This window comes from Corticium candelabrum, chromosome 21 (assembly GCF_963422355.1).
Source record: "Corticium candelabrum chromosome 21, ooCorCand1.1, whole genome shotgun sequence".
Classification (NCBI taxonomy): Eukaryota; Metazoa; Porifera; class Homoscleromorpha; order Homosclerophorida; family Plakinidae; genus Corticium; species Corticium candelabrum.
In genome coordinates this window covers 5,516,975-5,536,375 of record NC_085105.1, presented here as the reverse complement: position 1 = coordinate 5,536,375, position 19,401 = coordinate 5,516,975, and the positions used below count along the sequence as shown (strand labels likewise).

Here is a 19,401-nt window from a genome sequence, read left to right as displayed (position 1 = left end):
TAGATGGGTTTAACTGGAGAAATACCACAATTTTTCTCTCAGCCAGCAATGAACCCTTCCAACCTGCAGAATGCCCACATTGCTGGCTCTGGTGAGAACACTGTATTGTCAATATTGGGGTGGAATTTTTGTTGTTCTTTTTTGGTTCTTCCCTGAAACTTGGGGAAGTGTAAAAACTGAATTTGTTTATGAGATATGAACTTGAGGCTCAAATCAAATTTATTCAGTTACCATTTTGGATAACGTTTGTACCAAAGTACTTGATAATGAAACTGTTAGACATGTTTGAAAACATTGCACAAGCAGTTATACAATAAGATAATGAGGTGCCGTGCTAACTTCTTTATGTGGAAGCTCTTAAGCATGGATATGTCTATTAGATATTGCAAGAACTTAGTTAATCATTTCTGGTTTCAACATGCACAGCTGCATGTGCTTTTTCTTGCCATTTCACTTATTCATTGATCTGATATTAGAAATTGTACTGAAACTTCTGTAGATTATGTAGATGTGTCTATCATTAGTAAATGTTTCATGTCTAGGCCCAACAATCACATATAAGCATGTGAATTATTGAAAGATACGAGTTATAGGACCAGGACTTCGAAGTCACGTGACTTGCAAGGAGCGGTATACCACTCACTGTTCGCGTTGATCTTGCACTTTGAAAATCTGTAATAACTTCTGCGCAATAGGGCGGACAGTGACGATCTTGGTATCGTTGAGAACCACAATTCCCCGACTTTGTATAGTTAGGGTACCAACGATGTATGTATTGCACAGGCATCTTTTGCATATCAAGAGTTGTTAGGGTTCTTAACTCATTAAGAAGGTATGACTTTACAACAAGAAGGCTGCTAATAGAGGAAGTAGCCAATTAGCAAGGTCACTAAATGGTTTGCTGGCTTGACATCAACTCACAGTCTCTCTTGTTTCATGAGTAGTTGCTTGGTATTTCTGACTCCTCTTCTCGTTCTGTTTCGTCTTGATAGCCTGTGAGTTCCTCTACTGTTACCTAACATCTTTGCAATATGACCTCTAATTGTACAGATAATGGGATATCACTTAACATGTGGGTGTAGTAAACAAATACAGCTGCATCATCAGTCACCTCCCAGCGCAAGGTCATCACAAACAGAGAGTAATGGGGTTCTATTTGCCCCAAGTCTCTGGTGGCAATGTATGTATGTCAAAAATGATCATATATGGGTGTCACACTGCAGGAATGTATGGTATGCAAGTGAGTGACCAATCACAATGTACTGTTTTATTTCGTGTCGTACGAGGTAACAAAAGACAATGGCTGGGCAGTCAATCACTAGGTCGCTGTTTGGCATGAGAGAACATTAAGCCAGAAAAATCTCAATTTTGATCAGAAACAACAAACATTGTATTTCAAGTAGTGCTACCTGAAAATCTACAAGCATCCGATCTTGCTGCCGTAGTACGCACAAACGTGAAGAGTAATGGGCGCGCTTTGTATGGGACATTGTTGCTAACGAGTTGCCAACTACGGATACCGTAGATATTGGGATGAACTTTACCTTTACCCCAACTGGTTTTGAACACGATGTGTGACTTCTACACTGTGCCTATTTTAAAGTGGAGGCTCTAGGGCGAGGGGGAGCGAAACGACTGTGGTGGGAGCACCCAGCCGGCGGTATACTGTTCACCATTCTTGCCGGAGTTGCCAACAGGAGTTGAGACAAATTTGTAGGGGTGGTAGCACCGGCTTATATTCTGTCTATGGTAGGTGGAAGGAGCAGTTGGCAGCCGGTGTTATGTATAGACATTTATAGTGCTCATGTGAGCGATTTGCATTCACAAGGCTCATTGGGGAAAAGGTAAATTTGCTCCCAGATAGAAGCTATTCCCAATGAGTATTGCTTTGTAGCTTTCATTGTGCTTAACTGGCTTCAGTTTGAGCTTACTCTGTTTGTGTAGTCTGCACAGTCTACGTTCATAAATAGGTTTTGTATCCGGAAGTTTACCTGGAATCTGTGCATGCAAATATTCACCCTTTTTTGAAGCCATTATTTATCAACAGAGGATTGTACTGTATGCATGTTGGTAGGTTAGAGGATACTTTATTTTGCTACGTTTGTTATTAGGTAGTTATGGCAATAGGGAGTCACTCTATGCATCTCTTAGAACCAGTAGAACATCTGTATTGATGGTATATACAACTCAAAATGTCTACAGCACATTTTAAGATACGGCAATGTTTGATAAGTTCAACAATTATGCGACAATTTTAGACTATGCGATGTTTATTTGGACATTGACAACAACAGCTTTATTGGTAGTACAGTACAGTAGAGATTAGATTTGTAGTCCAGGTCATGTAGACAAAGTTTTTGCTGCATGTCAGGGGTATGCAACAAGGACTGGTGTATGGTACTAATTTGTCTTTAATAATCTTGCTAATGTGATTTGTTTGCAGGAAAAACGACTTCATTTATTGGGCTGGGGTAATACAACTGCTGTGAATGCATTTGAAGAATACATTACGCACAGCTTGGTGAAGTGTAGAGTTTGATGAAATTTTTGCTATAGCTAATGTTGTTTGTTAGGCTACAAAGCCCTGCAATCTTCAATTGCACATGAAACTTGTGAATTTTCTGCTGAAAAGTGGTATGACAAGTTGCTTATGAAACAATGTAGTGTAATGTACACACCTCTTGACTAATACTTAGCAAATTGGCTGTTTGCCTTGACAAACATGAATTGTTTAGTCAGGCAGACTAGACATCTTGCTTCAGTTATGATCACAAGAAAGTAGCAGTTGCTCTTGTTACCATTTATTGTCGAAGCACCATTATGACTTGTAGTTACATGTAATGTTTAATTAACGTTTATGAAGGCTGTACTTTACCAGGATGTAGTATATATAGTCTTAAGCTCAGTTCTTGCTGAACTGTTAAGTTCGACATCAAGCTTAAGTGCAATTGGTTTTGTTAGGTCAGCTAATGAAAGCTGTTAATCACTGCATGGAGGTGTTTGGGAGGAAAGATGTGGTTGCCATGACTGGAGAATGGCTGGAACTAGTTTGTGAGGTGGCTGAGGTTTGAACAACCAAAATTTGCCATGCTTTACTGTGCTGATTTTATGATTTTTAATTACAGTCAGCAATGGACAAGGGAGGTATATGTTTTCTTAGTTAGTTTTGCAGATTGATGGAAATTACAGTGGTTTGTTTTGTTGATAGTTCAAGAGAATAATCTGTCTGGAGTGAATGCATTAGTTGTTTGCATTTTCTGGATATGGATACTTGAGCAACGTTTGGCAAATACTTTCAAAGCTGGCAGGAAGGCCTCAAACCATTTGGATGTCATGTTGAATCTAAGAAGGTGTGTGTGTGTGTGTGTGTGTGTGTGTGTGTGTGTGTGTGTGTGTGTGTGTGTGTGTGTGTGTGTGTGTGTGTGTGTGTGTGTGTGTGTGGCTTGAATGTGTCCAGGGTTCTTGCCAGCATACAAAGGTGTGGAAGTCCGCCACACTTACTCCTGAAACTGAACTTCCTACCACAGCTTGGGATTAGTCGCCACTCTTTGGGATAGACTACATGATGTGAGCTACCCAAAAATTCCACTGATTTGCTAATCAGTGGCTGTGTTTGCACTATAGTAAGGATAGGAAACCCATTTGGTTCTGGTAAGGATTGTTCATGTTAGACCCAAAATTAGTTATGATTGGTAAATGAACTGCAACAGACATGAAAATGCAACTAAAGTCAACTTCTTTTATCTCAGCTTAATTCGCAAAGTGTGATGAACAGGATGGCAATGTAGGGCCAGCAGACACGTTGATAAAGCAGTAAGACGACAATATATCGCGATGTGCATGTGGTAAGATAACACCAGGTGTCTGAGTCTTTTTACTGCACGTTGCTTTCATGAAGAATTCAGGAAATTGTGCTGCAACTACTGTTTTTTTAAAAGAAATAGCCATTGTATGAAAGTACAAAGCACAACAATCTTTGTGTTAAGTATTGCCAAAATACCTCCTGGATGGCTGGAAGGATAAAATTGAGGACAGTGGAAGATATATTGTATTGCACAGTATCTAAATTTTGTAAACACCTAGTCTCGCCTAGCTAGACCCTAATCTCGCATACTCATCTTTCCTAACTTTGAAAAGGGTCTGGTGCACAAGTGTACCTCAGTTTGCTGATTGGCTTCCCTAAATGTTGGGAAACCTAATTGGTCTGATTATCACAGAGCCAATGAAGGGCAGAAGAAGGGCTTGAAACGTCTATTGTATTGTGTGAATGTCGGAGTTATTCGATAACCTTTAGTGTGACTGCTCAGTCTTCGCTGCAACTTCCACATGTACTACTATATTTGTACTTCACCATTAAATAACTTAATGTATTACTATTCGAATTCTATTCAATTCCGATTCAATTCTACAGTTCTGCTGTTACTTCAATTCCAACAGCAAAACAGTATGCAGTTCATTGGACACGATAAAATGGCCATTGCCCTCCCAGCATTTTTGTTGTAGTGACCGAACCATCATTTTTAGAGCCTCTGAAGTAGCAGGGGCAATGACATCAGACGATGACAACTGACAATCAGAAAATACAACAAGCCTTGCCGCTGCGAAATACACTTCGATGAAAACTGCTCTAAACAACTCTTTGTACGTTTTGCACCTTCTTCGCCTTGTACAGAAAATTCATTCTGTGCATGAAATGATGGCTGACAAACACATTGGGTAGTAATCTCTCCGACGAGTCAAGTGGCAAACGTGGGTCTTATGCAAGACCATGTTAGCATTGAACGATACTCCTTTTTACTACTGGTAGAAACCGACGTGGCACGAACACAAGACTGAGTAGTTGTGTTGAAATTTATTGAATAGCTATGAGATACCGACAATTGCACTTGACAATCAATGTGTCAAGCCTCTCTATGCACCTTTTATTGGCTCTGCAATAATCAAACTAATTAGATTCCCCAACTTTTTGGCAGCCAATGAGCACCTGAGGTAGCGTTAAAGACCAGATCCTTTTTGCTAGGCAAGACGAGTATTCAAGATCAGGTTCCCACTACGCGAGACTAGTAAACACCCACTTTGTGCATGTTTACCATTGACACATGGGTGTCCGGCTATGTGCATACCAAACACTGGAGAACAACTACATGTTACAAACGTGACAACTATGTGGTTTGTATAAGCAAATTGGAGCTTGTAATGTTGTGGTTGGGCACGTATATGATACACTTTTTAGATATCCAACTAACCCTATCGTATCACCCCACATATTGATGCATGCAGGAATACGTCAAAGTTGACCAGGGTGCCTGTATACTCCAGGGTTTACCGGCATGCAGCAAAACAACTGCTTCACTCGTCATCACGCCAGCACTTACCCACCCTATACCGGCATGCCGGTTTAGTTACCAGAACTGCCTCACATAAGTTTTGGTAAATCTTACTTACACCGGCATGCAGAAAAGTGTGGGGTAGTACAGTAATTCCGTTGTATTTTCCTCTGAATTACAGAATTGCAAGAGGGATACTCCGAACCAAGCATCAAAAGGCATCTCTCACAGAAAAATTACCCACTTGCAAAATATAGATCGTGTCATAAATGTTTGAATGATGTCTGTTGCATAATTGTACTCACTTTCTAAAGAGAAAATACTGTATTGCATATTACCTATGTACTAGGCATGCACAAAGGTCGACACTTTCCAGCACTATGCCCCACCTACCATATTTTTCTCAGCTCTTGGAGTGCTTCACTTTAGTGCAGATTGCAAACAAGCTAGAGGAGGGTAATGGTGACAAGGAAATAATGCTCTTTACATAGCAAGACCGTTGTTACAGAGCAAGACCGTTGTTACAGAGCAAGACCGTTGTTTGGAGAGCGGCGAATGTTTCAGCCAGTTTTCTCCAAGAATGTCTAGTTTCCACTTACCATAGATTAGAACAGGGCCATGCTGTTTGACCGTAGGTAGCACCAGAGATTGACCTGTTGATTCCTGAAAGAAACATCAAGACAGTGTACAAAGTAGAAAGTTCAGGCTTTCCCTTTTGCTTCATGGAAGCTTCATGGTGGGACATTTATGATGCAATCACGGCTGAGGCAATTCCAATCCTTGCATTGTTCTGTCTTGACGTTCTGGGAGACTCTATCAGATATGGCTTTTCAATCATTGTTGTATATTTGTATGTCACCATTCATGTGGAAGTGAGAGGTTATGTGAATGGTCACCACCCACACAGCTTCATGGAAGCAAGGAACCTAAAAACTTCTAATCAAGTTTTTGGATTTTTCTTTCCAGGTATCAATAAACCAAGGATGAACACTACCTTTGGTAAAAGGGGCACGGCCCCATTTTGGTCTACAGTAATTGTAGGGAGAAAATCGGCTGTAGCATCTTTAGTTGTCATCAGACACTTGTCTCACGTAGTCAATAGCATCATTTCCTTGTAACAGTACCCTCTGCTAGCATTTTGAAGCATATACAAAGAGCTCCGATAAATAATGATAGGTGGAATTTGAGAGCATCAATCTTTGCACATGCCTAGTACATGTACTTAATACACAACATCTCTGTTCAGAAAGCAAGTGCCGTACGATTGCGAGATCAACATCATTCAAATATTTATGAAGGGATCTACATTTTGAGAGCAGGTTATCCATCCATGAAAGTTCCTCTTTAACATCAGTAAATACTTTATCAAGATTTTGCTAACAGAAACTATGAATTATTTGGAGCAATTCAAGTTAGGAAAAGGGCTGCTTCTTACAAATTTGTGCAGCATTAGTGGCTTGGTAATTGTGTGCTGTATTTATTCAAATTTTATTTTTGCTATTACATGTTTTGTCAATGCTGCATTGCTTTGATAGCCTATTCAGGACTTATTATATTTGTAGGTTTGATTATGCGTTGTACAAGTGCTTTTTTGACTCTCAATTGCACTGCAAATTGTTGACAAGCACAAACTCTAAATCAATCTGGAAAGCAGTTTTGAGAGAGATGCGGGGTCGTCTGTATGAACACTGTTCAACATTTTTGATTCTTCATGGAATGGAGGCTAGTTGCATTATATATGACATTATGTAGTATACTGTGCTAATTCTGAGCTTTTTGGTTAGCATCGTGTAGCATGGAAACTCGTTAAGAGACACTTCCTTGCTTGCTGTTTAGCAAGCTTTTCAGAAAAACCATGCAGTTGTGAAGTGCTGGAAAAGAATCCTGTATATTTGCTGTCCGGAGAGTTTTGGTATGCAATGGGTTGTAGAAGGCATTGTCGAATTGGTAAGCAGTTAAAATTATGCATAAATTTATAGTTATAGTTATATCAGTTGCCATAGCTAAATCAGCTTAATGTTTTTAATAGTTAGTTGACATTTTACTGTTATGTTGTGTCTGGGTTATTCCATGCTGATGTTTTATTTAGGACTTTGTTTGCAAAGCCTTAGAAGGCAGTTGGGAGACAGACTGGTTGAGGAAATCATGCTCGATGTCACAACTGATGAAGTACTACATTTTGTCACATCAGCATTACTCAGTCTTGAAATGTGGCATTTTGATGTTAGGGTCAGCAATCACTGATACGGACAATATTTACATCTGAAGGAAAATCTAGGTCTAACAGAGATGCAACCTTGTCTGAAGTATACAGATCACTTATATATATATATATATATATATATATATATATATATATATATATATATGTACAATAGTTGAATTTGTGAGTGATTTTATTATGTTGTAGTCTTTTCTCTGCTATGATCGATCGTTTAAGGAGACTGAGGTGAAAAGTATAGATAAAGATCATCTAGCAAGAGTAGAGCAAGGTTGGTAGATGTAATAGAGACTTTTTTAATGGATGTAATGATGATGGTTTTCAAACTGCAAGTTCTTGTTTAGAGACCGTTTGTGGCAAGCCATGTGATCTTCAAAAAGTTGTTTGGATTGGGTCAAGTCATATTCTCCAAGAAATGGATGATCTTCCAAATGGTGTGGTTTGCTTTTCTTGTTAATTAATGCATGATATAGCAGGTGTTCATTTGTGATTATAGTTGGCAAGTGGGGTTCTCTTCTGTTTGGTGCAATGCCTACCTTCACAGAGAATTTGGCTAAGACATTGTGGGACTCTGTTACAGTTCATGATGTGGAGGTAGGTAACCCTTGTTGTAATTAACATGTGATTATATTCTAGTCTACTATACACCACACAGCTGCACATTATAGTTAGTGGGCCATGGCCCAAAAAGGCTTCAGAAAACAGGTCTCTTTCCACCAGACACAACTTCCTTGTTACCAAATGACAGACATGTCCAAGTACAGCATTTCTTCACTTGTCCTCCATTGCAAAAACTTTTTGTTCAGCTGTAATTGAATATTATATTTTAAGCAGCGCCAATGGTCCGTCGTCCGAGGTTGCACTGTATTTCAAATGTTTGGCAACTAAATACCTTATTTTCTAACACTTCTTATTTAAACTGAACTTAAGATTACATTTCTAATGTATGAATAACACATTATCTTACGTAACACTTGCGAAACAGGCAGGTAAGTCACTAGTCTTGCGTGGCCAAACCCTCAGTGTATGTGGGGCAGATAGAATCCGCATCCCTTCTGAGCGTTTAGCGAGGATTCTGGAGCTACTCCTAATCCAACCGCACCTGCCTAAATAAATGATTTTTTGTAGAATTTAAGAATTTACTGTAAAATGCTTTTGTGTATTGCAGCCAGTAAATCCATGATACTTTGAAAGAGAGTGTTCCAAAAACATGGAATACTTTGTACAAATGCGCGTAACGTTATTCAGTCTTTCTTACCAGTAAGCTACAGTAGCTGAACATTACGAGACCGCATGTATCTAAACCATTGAAAGCAACTATACATAATTGTATGTCTGTGTTCTTCAATTTTGATGACAACGGGAAGGTGGATTCTTCAGATTTTGCGATGTTTGCAGCGTGCAGGAATAACTCGTGGCTGCATTTGTATGAGAGCATGCTAGCTCGGGAATATTGAACGGTGCATGATGTACCTGTCAAGCAGACATAACCGGTTTCGGAACAAATTTGCATGGTTTTTTAAACATGCAGTTAAACATATACAATTAATTACTGTACTGTAGTAAGTCCTCATTTCTAACTTTTCTTGTCTCCAGAGTTTAAGTAGACTTACTTTCTTCACAGAGTTTAGGTAGACTTTACTTCTTTTTTTTTACAGAGTTTAGGTAGACTTTACTATTTCACTGCTTTGGGCAATGCTGCATGAGACGCATTGAAACAATAGCTCCCTAGAGGCACCATTTCTGCTTTTTGCACCTTCGATTGATACCGACAAACAACGGTCTAGGACAAAGTCTACCTAACAAAGGTAGCTGATCGTAGTCACAAGTGTACGTAGTATACCAAGGGAAGAATTTGGAAAGCAGCATCTCAAATGGTGCTTGAAGGTCTAGAAATGTACTCAATTGCGTCGACCAGCATCATTGCGTCAACCAGCAGTGTTGCTCTGCAAACATTTATCACCGAGGAGCCATTGCTTTCCAAGGAGAACTAGAGCGAAATGACTTAGTAGTTTCATGCAAATTACTTCGATGAAAAGCCAGGCTCAAGGGCAGTCGACTTAACTAGATACAACGAGGGAGAAGTGTACAGAATAGACCGCGTAACAAATGAAGTATTCGACTTGCTTTATTTGAATCAAATCCTCTTGTTGCTATAGTTGTCGTCAGAATCGTTTACGATAGAAAAACCATGTTACATTTGAATTATGCAATGCTCTGTCAACAACTGATACATATCTATGGAATGTGAGATATCTACATACAACAATATACTACACTGTACTGCTACTACTACTGATACAGAAACACTAGAGTTGAAGCTAAAGAAGCAAATACTACCCTCAGTGAAGCGAGACAGTGCAGCCAAACTGTGACTAGTCATAGTTGTGGTGTTGTAGTGACAAACAAAGAAGTGCGTTGAATTTGAGTCACAATAATTCACGTTTGACGTGTACTGGCGATATTGTATATTTAATTAAAATGGTAGTTAGTGTTTGGGCTACCAAAGTATAGTTAGTATAGTTTTGTAATAAAAATGACAAATACTGGTATATTTACATGTAATTTTCTATTATAGAGGTGCAACTTGCAGTTTCTGCTTGGACCCCTTGCATACATAAACTTACAAGCGTATTTTAATATTCTAGTATAATGATATTACAGATTCAAAATGCAGACAAACATGGCTTTGCTTTGAGTAGGGGTAAAAAGGACGGGTAAAACAAATCTTGGTTTTCATAAAATTTTGAAACACAGACAACTGGCTAGTTACTATTTTCATGGCTTTCCCAAGTTGAGTGTAGATTACTCTACTACAATTACATGTATTTGGTATCTAGGCTGTGGTACGTATATCACTCGACTATCCTTGAGATCAATTTGGTAAACTCTTAGTCTCCACAAAATAGGTCATCTCCCCGTATCTCCGCTACTGTTTGGAAGCTAGAAGACGTACGCTAGGTGCCTTTCCTGTGGTGACTCTGCAATGGCAAAAGGCTCCGTGCAGTTTGACTGAAATGCTTTTTCTGAGCGATAATTAATGATTTCATCGTCGAAATCGTAGAGAACGATGTATTCATTCTCAGTGAATAGAGAAGCACTACAATGCTAAACCCTCAGCCATTGTATATAATATCTCATCACGTGATAACGTTTTGCATATGTTTTAGCCCAACCCACTGGTCTCAGCTAAAGTTTCCAATGCAGGCATGTAAACAAAGGGTGCAAAGCAACTCGTCTCCAGAGTTGCGTACTTAAAGGTCAGTCGCTTCGTCTGACAAACAGACATGCTGTCATGGACAATGCATGTTCTCCTTTGCAAATTTCTGTTGAAGACAACATTAGTGATTGTAGCTGCAACAACACCGCTCAGCCATGCACACTGAAAATTCAAGTTGTCAGACAGCAGAACCACTATACAGAAACCTGTGAAACAAGCAAAATGTTGCAAGTCAGATTTCATGCAGCTACACCTGTATCGCATGGTGCCTGGGCGCCTGAATCTTACCAGCACCTTCGCTCTCTAACTAGATGCCTGGTTGTTGGTGGGAAAACATGCACATGCAAATGTAGATTATGTTTTGTTTCTAAGTGCTAAACACTTATGTAAAGCAAAGGACTAAACACCAGGTACAGGATGGACGACCTGAGCAGCTAGCAAACAAAGAAAGAGGTGGAGCCTTATGATGACATCACATTTATCTATTGGTCGGTAATGACACCACGTCTCGCCTATTGGTCGGAATAGCTTCATTTGCATCTGAGGTAATCGAGTATATATACACTCGTATGTACGGTCAGTTGTCCTCAGACTACTGTACCCTTAGCACGGATATCTCAATAAAGATTAGGAGTGAAGCAAAGTCGTATTTGACGAAGTACCGGGAACAGCATTGTACTATTAAACGCACGTTAGTACAAAGACTACAGTGCAGTTTTTTGTTGGCTACTTTTCAAACAAGTGCGGTCCAAATGTCGTATATTTCTTCTTCAAGTTAGTGCAACGTCTCTAGATGCTAGAAATTGCAATCTAACCTTGGAGTCCGAACCGTACTCGCTGTCGAAACTAAAAATAGGCAAATACATTGGAACAGACAACATTTGCGAGGGGACAAGTGAAAAAATGCTTTAAATAAACCGCTCTAACGTTAGTTACAGAGAAAAGTGTGTCTTCAAGTGGGTGGAATGCAACTTCGTCTTTTTGGGACTTTGCCCACGGACTATTATGTACAATGGTTCCTCTAGCAAACACATGCCAGCTTCCTACATTATCGTGAAACAGAAACCTGTCTTTATAGATTGGGGTATTAGTGTGTTCACACTATGGTTTGCAAGCCTGGCTTAAGCTTGTTATCATAGTTGAGTTAGTGTTTTAAAATGTTGCACCTGCCCCATGGAATGCTGGTCTACGCTGGGTTTCAAGCCATGTTTGCAAAGGTTGGTTTACAGTTACTTGAGTCTGGTTTGGAGCTGTCATAACATTCCTAACTGTTTAGCGCCTAGTAGTGAGAGTAGCAGTCTGTCTAGCGCATAGTTACGAGAGTAGCAGTATGACGAACAAGGAAGCCATCATCTTGCTGTGGCGGATGCAAGAATAGGGCGTTAACACAGGGGTGGGAAACGGACGCTATGGCTCTCAAAGTGAACATAACGGAAAATCAAGTGGGCATCAAGCGAGCGTCAGATTGTTTTTGCAGACAGACAGACAGGCAGACACGCACCGTCACACACACACCGTCACACACACACACACACACACACACACACACACACACACACACACACACACACACACACACTCACACACACACACTGACAAATGTTACGCTCTTCACATCAAAGTCAACCTTAAGGTCAGTTATGAAAATAGCTCCCTTGTCTCCAGAGATAGGGCCTCCGATCGCTACATAGAGGTTTAGGGCTAGTGCTGACAATTCCAAGGGAGCTTGGCCAGAGTCACTATGGCGGAGCTGTTCCGCTGCTGCTCTGTCACCTAAGATAGCAGCCAAGGGTTTAGCACTTTAATGCTTCTTCATAACTAAGAATTAAGTTAAGCTAGGTTTACAATATGACGCTGGTGACGCTCGAGGACGCTAGCGATGACGCTCAGGCAGGCGTCATATTGTAAACACTCGCACGTCACGTCACGAGTGCCGTCAGCATTACCAATGCTAGAGTTGATTCAAGTTCAACTCTAGCATCCCAACCGGAAGTGCTCTAGCGTCTACCAGAAGCACATGCCTTTTGTCAACAAATCAGGTCAAATCCGAGAGTGAAATAACTGGAAGTAAACTATGGAAGAGAACCCTGTCGAAAGTGTATACGTGTAGGTAGGGCTGCTTGCGGCAGATCAAGTCACGGTAGCTTAGAGATGAGAGGTGCAAGAAAAACGCTTGGAAAAATGTATCGACAAAACCGGGCTCCCAGCAGCAGGCTGCCAAATAATTTGGAACGTCTCCACAACAACTTGGTGAGGGAGAAACTCAGGAAATGAAAAGCAAATCACAGACTTTTGTATACAATTATGATGAGCATGCACATAGTGGCTCGTTGCTAACGCTCATCAAATAATATTGTAAATGGTACAGTGTCATCGTCAGCATTTTGACACCTAATTGGCATTTTTGCGCGAACGTTCTTGGCAGCGTCGCGGACGTCATCAGCATCATATTGTAAACCTAGCTTTAGTGTGTTTCTGAGAACTACAACAAGTTTGTTGACTTGAGGCTCTATACTTGTGTTAAGCTGTTGATGTTTACATAAGCAGTTTTTCTAAGCTGCTGGTTATCTATTGCTAAAATATTCCAAACAAGAGCAGTCACAAGGCACAGACCTTTGTCAGCCCAAAAATTACCTTTTACATATCAATGTGCCTTGAAGCAAAACCATCCAAATTTATTGCCATCATGTCAAACAAGATGATGCAACAAGTAGAAGTGGTGGTATTTTAGGGATATAAGTTGAGCTTATCTTGCTTCAATGTTGTTGTTATGTAGCAATGACATGTTGCATGATTTATCATTGTGGGTAGTACTGGGATACACTTTCACTTGTTTGTTTGTTTTTGTTTATTATTGATGAGATGTCAAGGCTGTATTCTTTGACAAAACTTTGCTGTTTAGGGGCTGGCCCCTGAAGTGGCACATTTAGATTAACCCATTATATAATAGTAAACAAGTAATAATTCTGTATTCGGACACTGCTTCAGATCACCTACAAAGTTAAGTTGCATCTATGTTGAGCAAGACCCTTACGGTGAAATTCATGAAAAGCTTCACGAAGTTGGAGTTATGCTGTTGACAGACACACAAATCGGTATAACACTAATGCTGTCCAGCGGGCAAGGACAGGCCAAGACATGCTTGCATCAGTGTCATACTGCAGCAGCTGCTCGGATGATAGGTTTGTTAATCTCCACCCTTGGGTGATGCCACAGGTCACCATCTGGGAGTGGTCCATCACAAACCTTGTAACATATTTTACTTTGTTCTGCAAGGATGCCCAGACCCACCCTCCACATTAGAATAATCTGGTGAGGTATTCGGTTTAGTCGCCGACAGCCCGACCCATGCCACAGGTTTTACCGGTTTTCATGGTTACCCGTAGCAAGCGAGCCAGGGCGCCTGACCTGACCGTATACTTATTCGATGGTGCGGAGCTGGGCCTCACGGCCTGCCTTCCAGCTTTAAGGCATCCCCGGGTGGCGTCAATCCGCGTCCAGCTCTTAGCCCACTCAGTACAATATGTACATGTTAGGTCGTGCACATGACATTTCCCTATTTCTGACCAATCAACAAGGCAAGAAAAACAAGGTTTTTCCAGTTACCAACTAGTCCAGAGTAGTTCAAATTGATCAACGAAGGCACCATCTTAAAGAGTGTAATGTGTTTGTATTGTGGATTAATATTAGTACAAAGGGTGTGCATAATTAGGCTATTGGTTTATTTCCTAGAAAACTTGTACGTACGTGTCTACCTGTTGTCCATGACTACACTATTGCACATATGCAAGGGTGCCACCATAAATCTGTTTAGTGCTTTTTCCTGAGTACACTCCCAATATAAAGCCTAGTCTACCAGGGGGTCGGAACCTTGTAATGTTTTCTGCCTTTTGGCTCATATGCTAATAGTGTGAAAGTTATGCCCACGTGTCATGTTTAATAACCAGGTACATCATACCTGTGATGTTGTAACTAAGCTGTAGAAACTTCATTATTGTGATGCTATTAGTTGCATCTTGTTTCACAGAGTACTACGTAGATGGTACTGGTCGGCTGGATCTTAGTTGCCTTGAAAATCATATTGCTCTCACCACTGCATGCAAAGTAGTATATGATGATCAGATGGCTGTGTGACACTCTTCATGCAATGAGGGCATTAGATGTATACTGTTTAGCTCTAGCAATGAGTAGTTTATGTTGTCACAACTTTGAGAATGTATTGTAGTCATAGTTTGATAATCAATAATACATTAATGAAAGTAATTGATTTACAACATCAGACACTTATGTATTTTAGGCTTTTCTACATGGTTTGTTCTATGCAAATGCTGCAGCAATAAAAAAGTTTAGGGAAGAATCATTTTCGTCTGATGCTCCACTTGTGTTCCCCATGCTAATCACAGATACTCAACTACCCTCTCGGAGTTTGCAATGGTGGGATTGTCTTGTGAAAATGAATAGACTTGCTCTAAGGTGCTGCTATTTTTACTATTTATTGTGAACGATGTGCTAATGAGTGTATCTTACAGCGATGTGGCAGATGTGTCACAGTCTCAGAAGTTTACAATGCAATCAGGCCTGGAAGTGTTGAGGGCTGTTAAACCATTTTCTGTTGAGGCTGGACTTCTGATGCACTTAGCAAGAGTATTTTCTGCCAAGGTTTGCTGGTCAATGTGAACATCAATTTGTATTTGTTGTTGCCATTGGGTGTGATAACAGGCTTCTCATATGAGATCTGATGCGAATGACTTCTGTGAAGATGTATGTGAAGCAATGGAGGAAAGAGCTGTTCGATATTGGGAAGCTGCATATGAGAAACTTCGCCTGTTAGAGAGGTACCTGAATGTTTGTAACATGTTAAGCATAATGATTTAAAGGTGCAGTGTCATGGTCGGACATGCGCACTTGAGCCAATCTCAAGTGAGGTAGCTTTTGCGTCGTAGCTATTGTACGTAACATATGTCCAAGTGTCCTGGCAAGAAAATCAGTTTTGATCGCCAGTAAGCCGTTCAAATGCTCAGTAGACGAAACTACTGCAAAACCAGCTATTTAGGTGTCGATTGACGGTCACGACAGCAGCGTAAGATTTAAACAATACAAACGTTTGGTGCTCACTTTGAACTGAGTGCGCTTGGTTACTCTGAGAGAAAGACGTGACTACGGCAGATGCAACAGACAGCAATGTGACATGTGCTTTCTGTTCACGTGCAGAGCGTAAGGAACTCCGATCTGGCTTGATGTGCGAGGGTGCGTGACAAATTACTGAAACTGCAGTGTAGCAACCTCAGTTTGAGGTTTTGGAAGAAAAACTCTGAGAACTATATCTAAAAAGTCTAGAATTTAGCTACCAGAGTCACGGTCTAACGCAACCTCATACTGCAACGTCTTGATCATTGCAATTTAAGCTATAGAGAGACTGCAATCAGCGTTGCCTTCAGTGCAAAGTAGAGCGTCTAAATCCTCGCAGTTACTGAGTGTTTGAAAAAGTGCACTCTCTTCAAACAGATGCTGTGCGCCTGTCCGACCGTGACCCTCCATCTTCAATTTGTTGTGTTCATTCTAAGACGTCTGAGAATAACGTAAATCTGTAATGCAGGGTCGTAGACGCCGATCCGTTTGAATATTTGTACTTTCACCAACGGACCATTCCGGCAACTTCCGGAATGAGGCATAGCTGATTAAATAAGTTTTTATTTAATCACTTTGAGACAGCCTCATATCAAGTGCCTGCAGCCTCGCAGATCAGAACGCATACAGCTCGTAGACCTGCATGCTCATTCTGGTTTTAGAATAGCATATAGTAAGTGGAACCAGATGGTTTTGCTTCTGTCACGATCACCTCTCTCTGATGCCTCATCACCCTATGAACTTTGTTTCCTACAAGACCCTTCTGGGAGTCTAAGAATTAACCGTGTGCTGCATCGTACTCTGCACAGACCCAATGCATGAACTTTTTGTTTCCTAAGAGCTTAGACCCTTCTGGAAGTCTAGGAAGTATAGCCTTGTGCTGCATCTACTCTGCACAGACTCATGCATGGTTTAGATCTACACCTGGCCGCCTTTCACTGCGACGTCGATGGCGCTCAAGATGTTGCATCCTGTCACTTTACTATGTAACACGAGAAAAGTTTGTATCTGTCTGTGCATGTGCATCTGTGTGTGCTTGCTAATCTTCAGCCGGACCATTTCCAAACTGCCGGCTACGTCCCTGTAATGTAATGTAATGTTTCTGTGGGCGTATGGTCTTCTATCAGCATCAACGCTAATCTGTTTCAGCATCATATTGAGTGTATCGATGTTAACTGAATATGGGCAGTACCGTATTTCTTTGAATAGTGGCCGCCCTTGAATAGAAGCTGCCCTCGAATTGAGGCCACAATAGTCTGCAAAGTTACTGGTCACGCCCATATCACATGCTTTTGATGCTTCCGCATCAATCTCATCCTATTACGCGCACTTGTCTATATATTATATTATTATCAACACGACATACAGCAATATGTACCTGTAATAGTCATGGCATTTACAGCTAAAACTGCCGCAATTGGCACCTTCAAAAGTGTTCAATTATGTCAACAGAAAGAAATGTGACGTTCAAGTACCAACATGTCACAGTGTGAAGTAGAGACTTAAAAATAGAGGCCGCCCTCGAATACAAGCCGCCCTCGAATACAAGCCGCCCTTGTTTAGAGGCCGCAGTTTTATAACCTTGTCAAATAGAGGCTGCAGTTTTCTAACCTTGTTAAAATAGAGGCCACAGCCACTATTTGAAGAAATACGGTATATCAAAACTGTGATTTCTATTTTGTGTTATCATCTGTAAATTATGTATTGTATAGTGTTACTAAGACTAGCTTATATATATATATATATATATATATATATATATATATATATATATATAGTCACGTTCTTCCAGTATTGTACAGTAGTGTATATAACGGAGCACCTGTAGTAATAGTGTCTTCGTTTATTCTACGATCCTGCGTGACCCGCCTCTCACTACATCTGGTGGAGAACCGTCTGTTTGGTTTCTGAACCCTTCGTTATGCTGCGGAAGACTAGGTCACAGGCACGGCAAGATTGTTCAAGTAGCCCAGAAGACCCTGTCCAGCCTTACAGTCCGGATTCTCCACCTCACCATTCGATAGTTCCAGTTCTTCTAGACAAGTTTTGGGGAGAAGATTTGGACAGTTGGCTTTACATGTCACTTCAGTGGCACAGCTTGAGCGTTGGTCGTGCTCGTGCAGAGTATCGCTTGTTTGTTGCGGTAACTCCAGAAGCGGACCTGTCATAGGACTCGTTTGAATCGTTTCTGCACTCTCAGTTTGGTCCAAAGAATCCAGTGTGTTTCTATGCTAGAAAATTGGTGTCTCTTCGTCAAGGCGGACTCAAAACCGTTTCGGGGTACAGCTCTCATTTTCACCGTACTCTACTTCAGTTACATACGGCTCAAGTCTCGGTGGTACCGGACCTCACAGTGGTGACCTGGTATTGGGAGAGCCTTTGCCCGGAATTTCAAGTTGAGTTGGAACAAGACTAACCTAGTACTTTGGCAGAAGCCATTAGGAGCACAGAGAAAGCTGAAAGTATTTGGAAACACGAGAGAAGCCCACATCTTGCATCTGATGGTCCAGATGAGTGCTTTGCGATCACTCGCTCTGAATGGAAGTCCAGTGGTTTGTCTGGCGGTCAACCGCAACAGCCACCTACTATGGTGCCTTCATCACCTTCTGACCACTCCACTGTTTTGCTTCAACAGCTCGTTACTCAGCAATCACAGATATTGGCACAAGGTCACATCATCAAACTCCTTCAGTCACAACAGTCTGTTGTGGTATCCCCCGCATCCTCTTCTCGTGGCATTGTCCAGACTGGTTCTAGAGCTTCTGGGTTCACGCAGTGAATGCCTCTACTGTCAGAAGTATGGACACCACATTGCCGAGTGCCGCAAACGTCTCGCACGAGCAACCGCTTCTTGTTTCCAGTCTCAACCGCAGTTGAGTCAAACGTCTGTTGCCACTACTGCTCACTCTGTGATTCACAACGCGATTCTGCTCCTTTATCCGGTTCAAGTTCTTCCAGTTCAAGTTCTTCCAGTCAACCACCACATTGCCCCCATAATCCTGTCTACTTTATTGACTGCGAGAAGTCTAGTTACGAGAATCTTAATCCTCCATTTCCAGCTGTTTTTACTTGCCACCTCTCAGGTGACGGAACTGAAGTTTTTCTTGTGTCATTGACTGTTGAGCCGCTACCTCGCTTGTTTCCCATATTTTCGTCGATGGTCTTGGTCGTGACGTTACACCACCATAAGCTGTTCCTCAAACTTTGTTGATTGCGGCGGATGGAGGTCAACTTCACGTGGTTGGTCAAACACAACTCACATTGTCTGTTGGCAATAAGCAGATTACCCATTCATTCACGGTAGTGCAAGACTTTACGTTTCCTGTTCTCTTGGGTTCCAGCTTTTTGCGACTTGTGTGCGCCATCATTAGCTACGAGAATGGCACTATCACATTTGGTGGCCCCAATCCATGTCAAAAAGCCACACTCTATTTTCGGCATTTTACCAATCAGGATGGCACTACTGGTCCTGTTGGCAGTGGTTCTGTTCTCACTGTCTCACGGTC

At 41.2% G+C, this 19,401-nt stretch overlaps 1 protein-coding gene across 1 annotated transcript in view; it reads left to right on the top strand.

Moving 5' to 3' along the window:
• Positions 1-19,401, top strand: part of LOC134196277 (E3 SUMO-protein ligase RanBP2-like) — a 30,919-nt gene that overhangs the window by 2,129 nt on the left and 9,389 nt on the right. Inside the window, exons 3-17 of the mRNA XM_062665370.1 lie at positions 2,444-2,521; positions 2,574-2,634; positions 2,962-3,065; positions 3,126-3,144; positions 3,209-3,350; positions 6,890-7,049; positions 7,112-7,274; positions 7,417-7,496; positions 7,556-7,633; positions 7,738-7,819; positions 7,893-7,982; positions 8,045-8,142; positions 15,066-15,241; positions 15,298-15,427; positions 15,488-15,603. Of these exons, the coding sequence (XP_062521354.1) occupies positions 2,444-2,521; positions 2,574-2,634; positions 2,962-3,065; positions 3,126-3,144; positions 3,209-3,350; positions 6,890-7,049; positions 7,112-7,274; positions 7,417-7,496; positions 7,556-7,633; positions 7,738-7,819; positions 7,893-7,982; positions 8,045-8,142; positions 15,066-15,241; positions 15,298-15,427; positions 15,488-15,603 (1,577 nt within the window). The remainder of the gene's footprint in view (positions 1-2,443; positions 2,522-2,573; positions 2,635-2,961; positions 3,066-3,125; positions 3,145-3,208; positions 3,351-6,889; positions 7,050-7,111; positions 7,275-7,416; positions 7,497-7,555; positions 7,634-7,737; positions 7,820-7,892; positions 7,983-8,044; positions 8,143-15,065; positions 15,242-15,297; positions 15,428-15,487; positions 15,604-19,401) is intronic.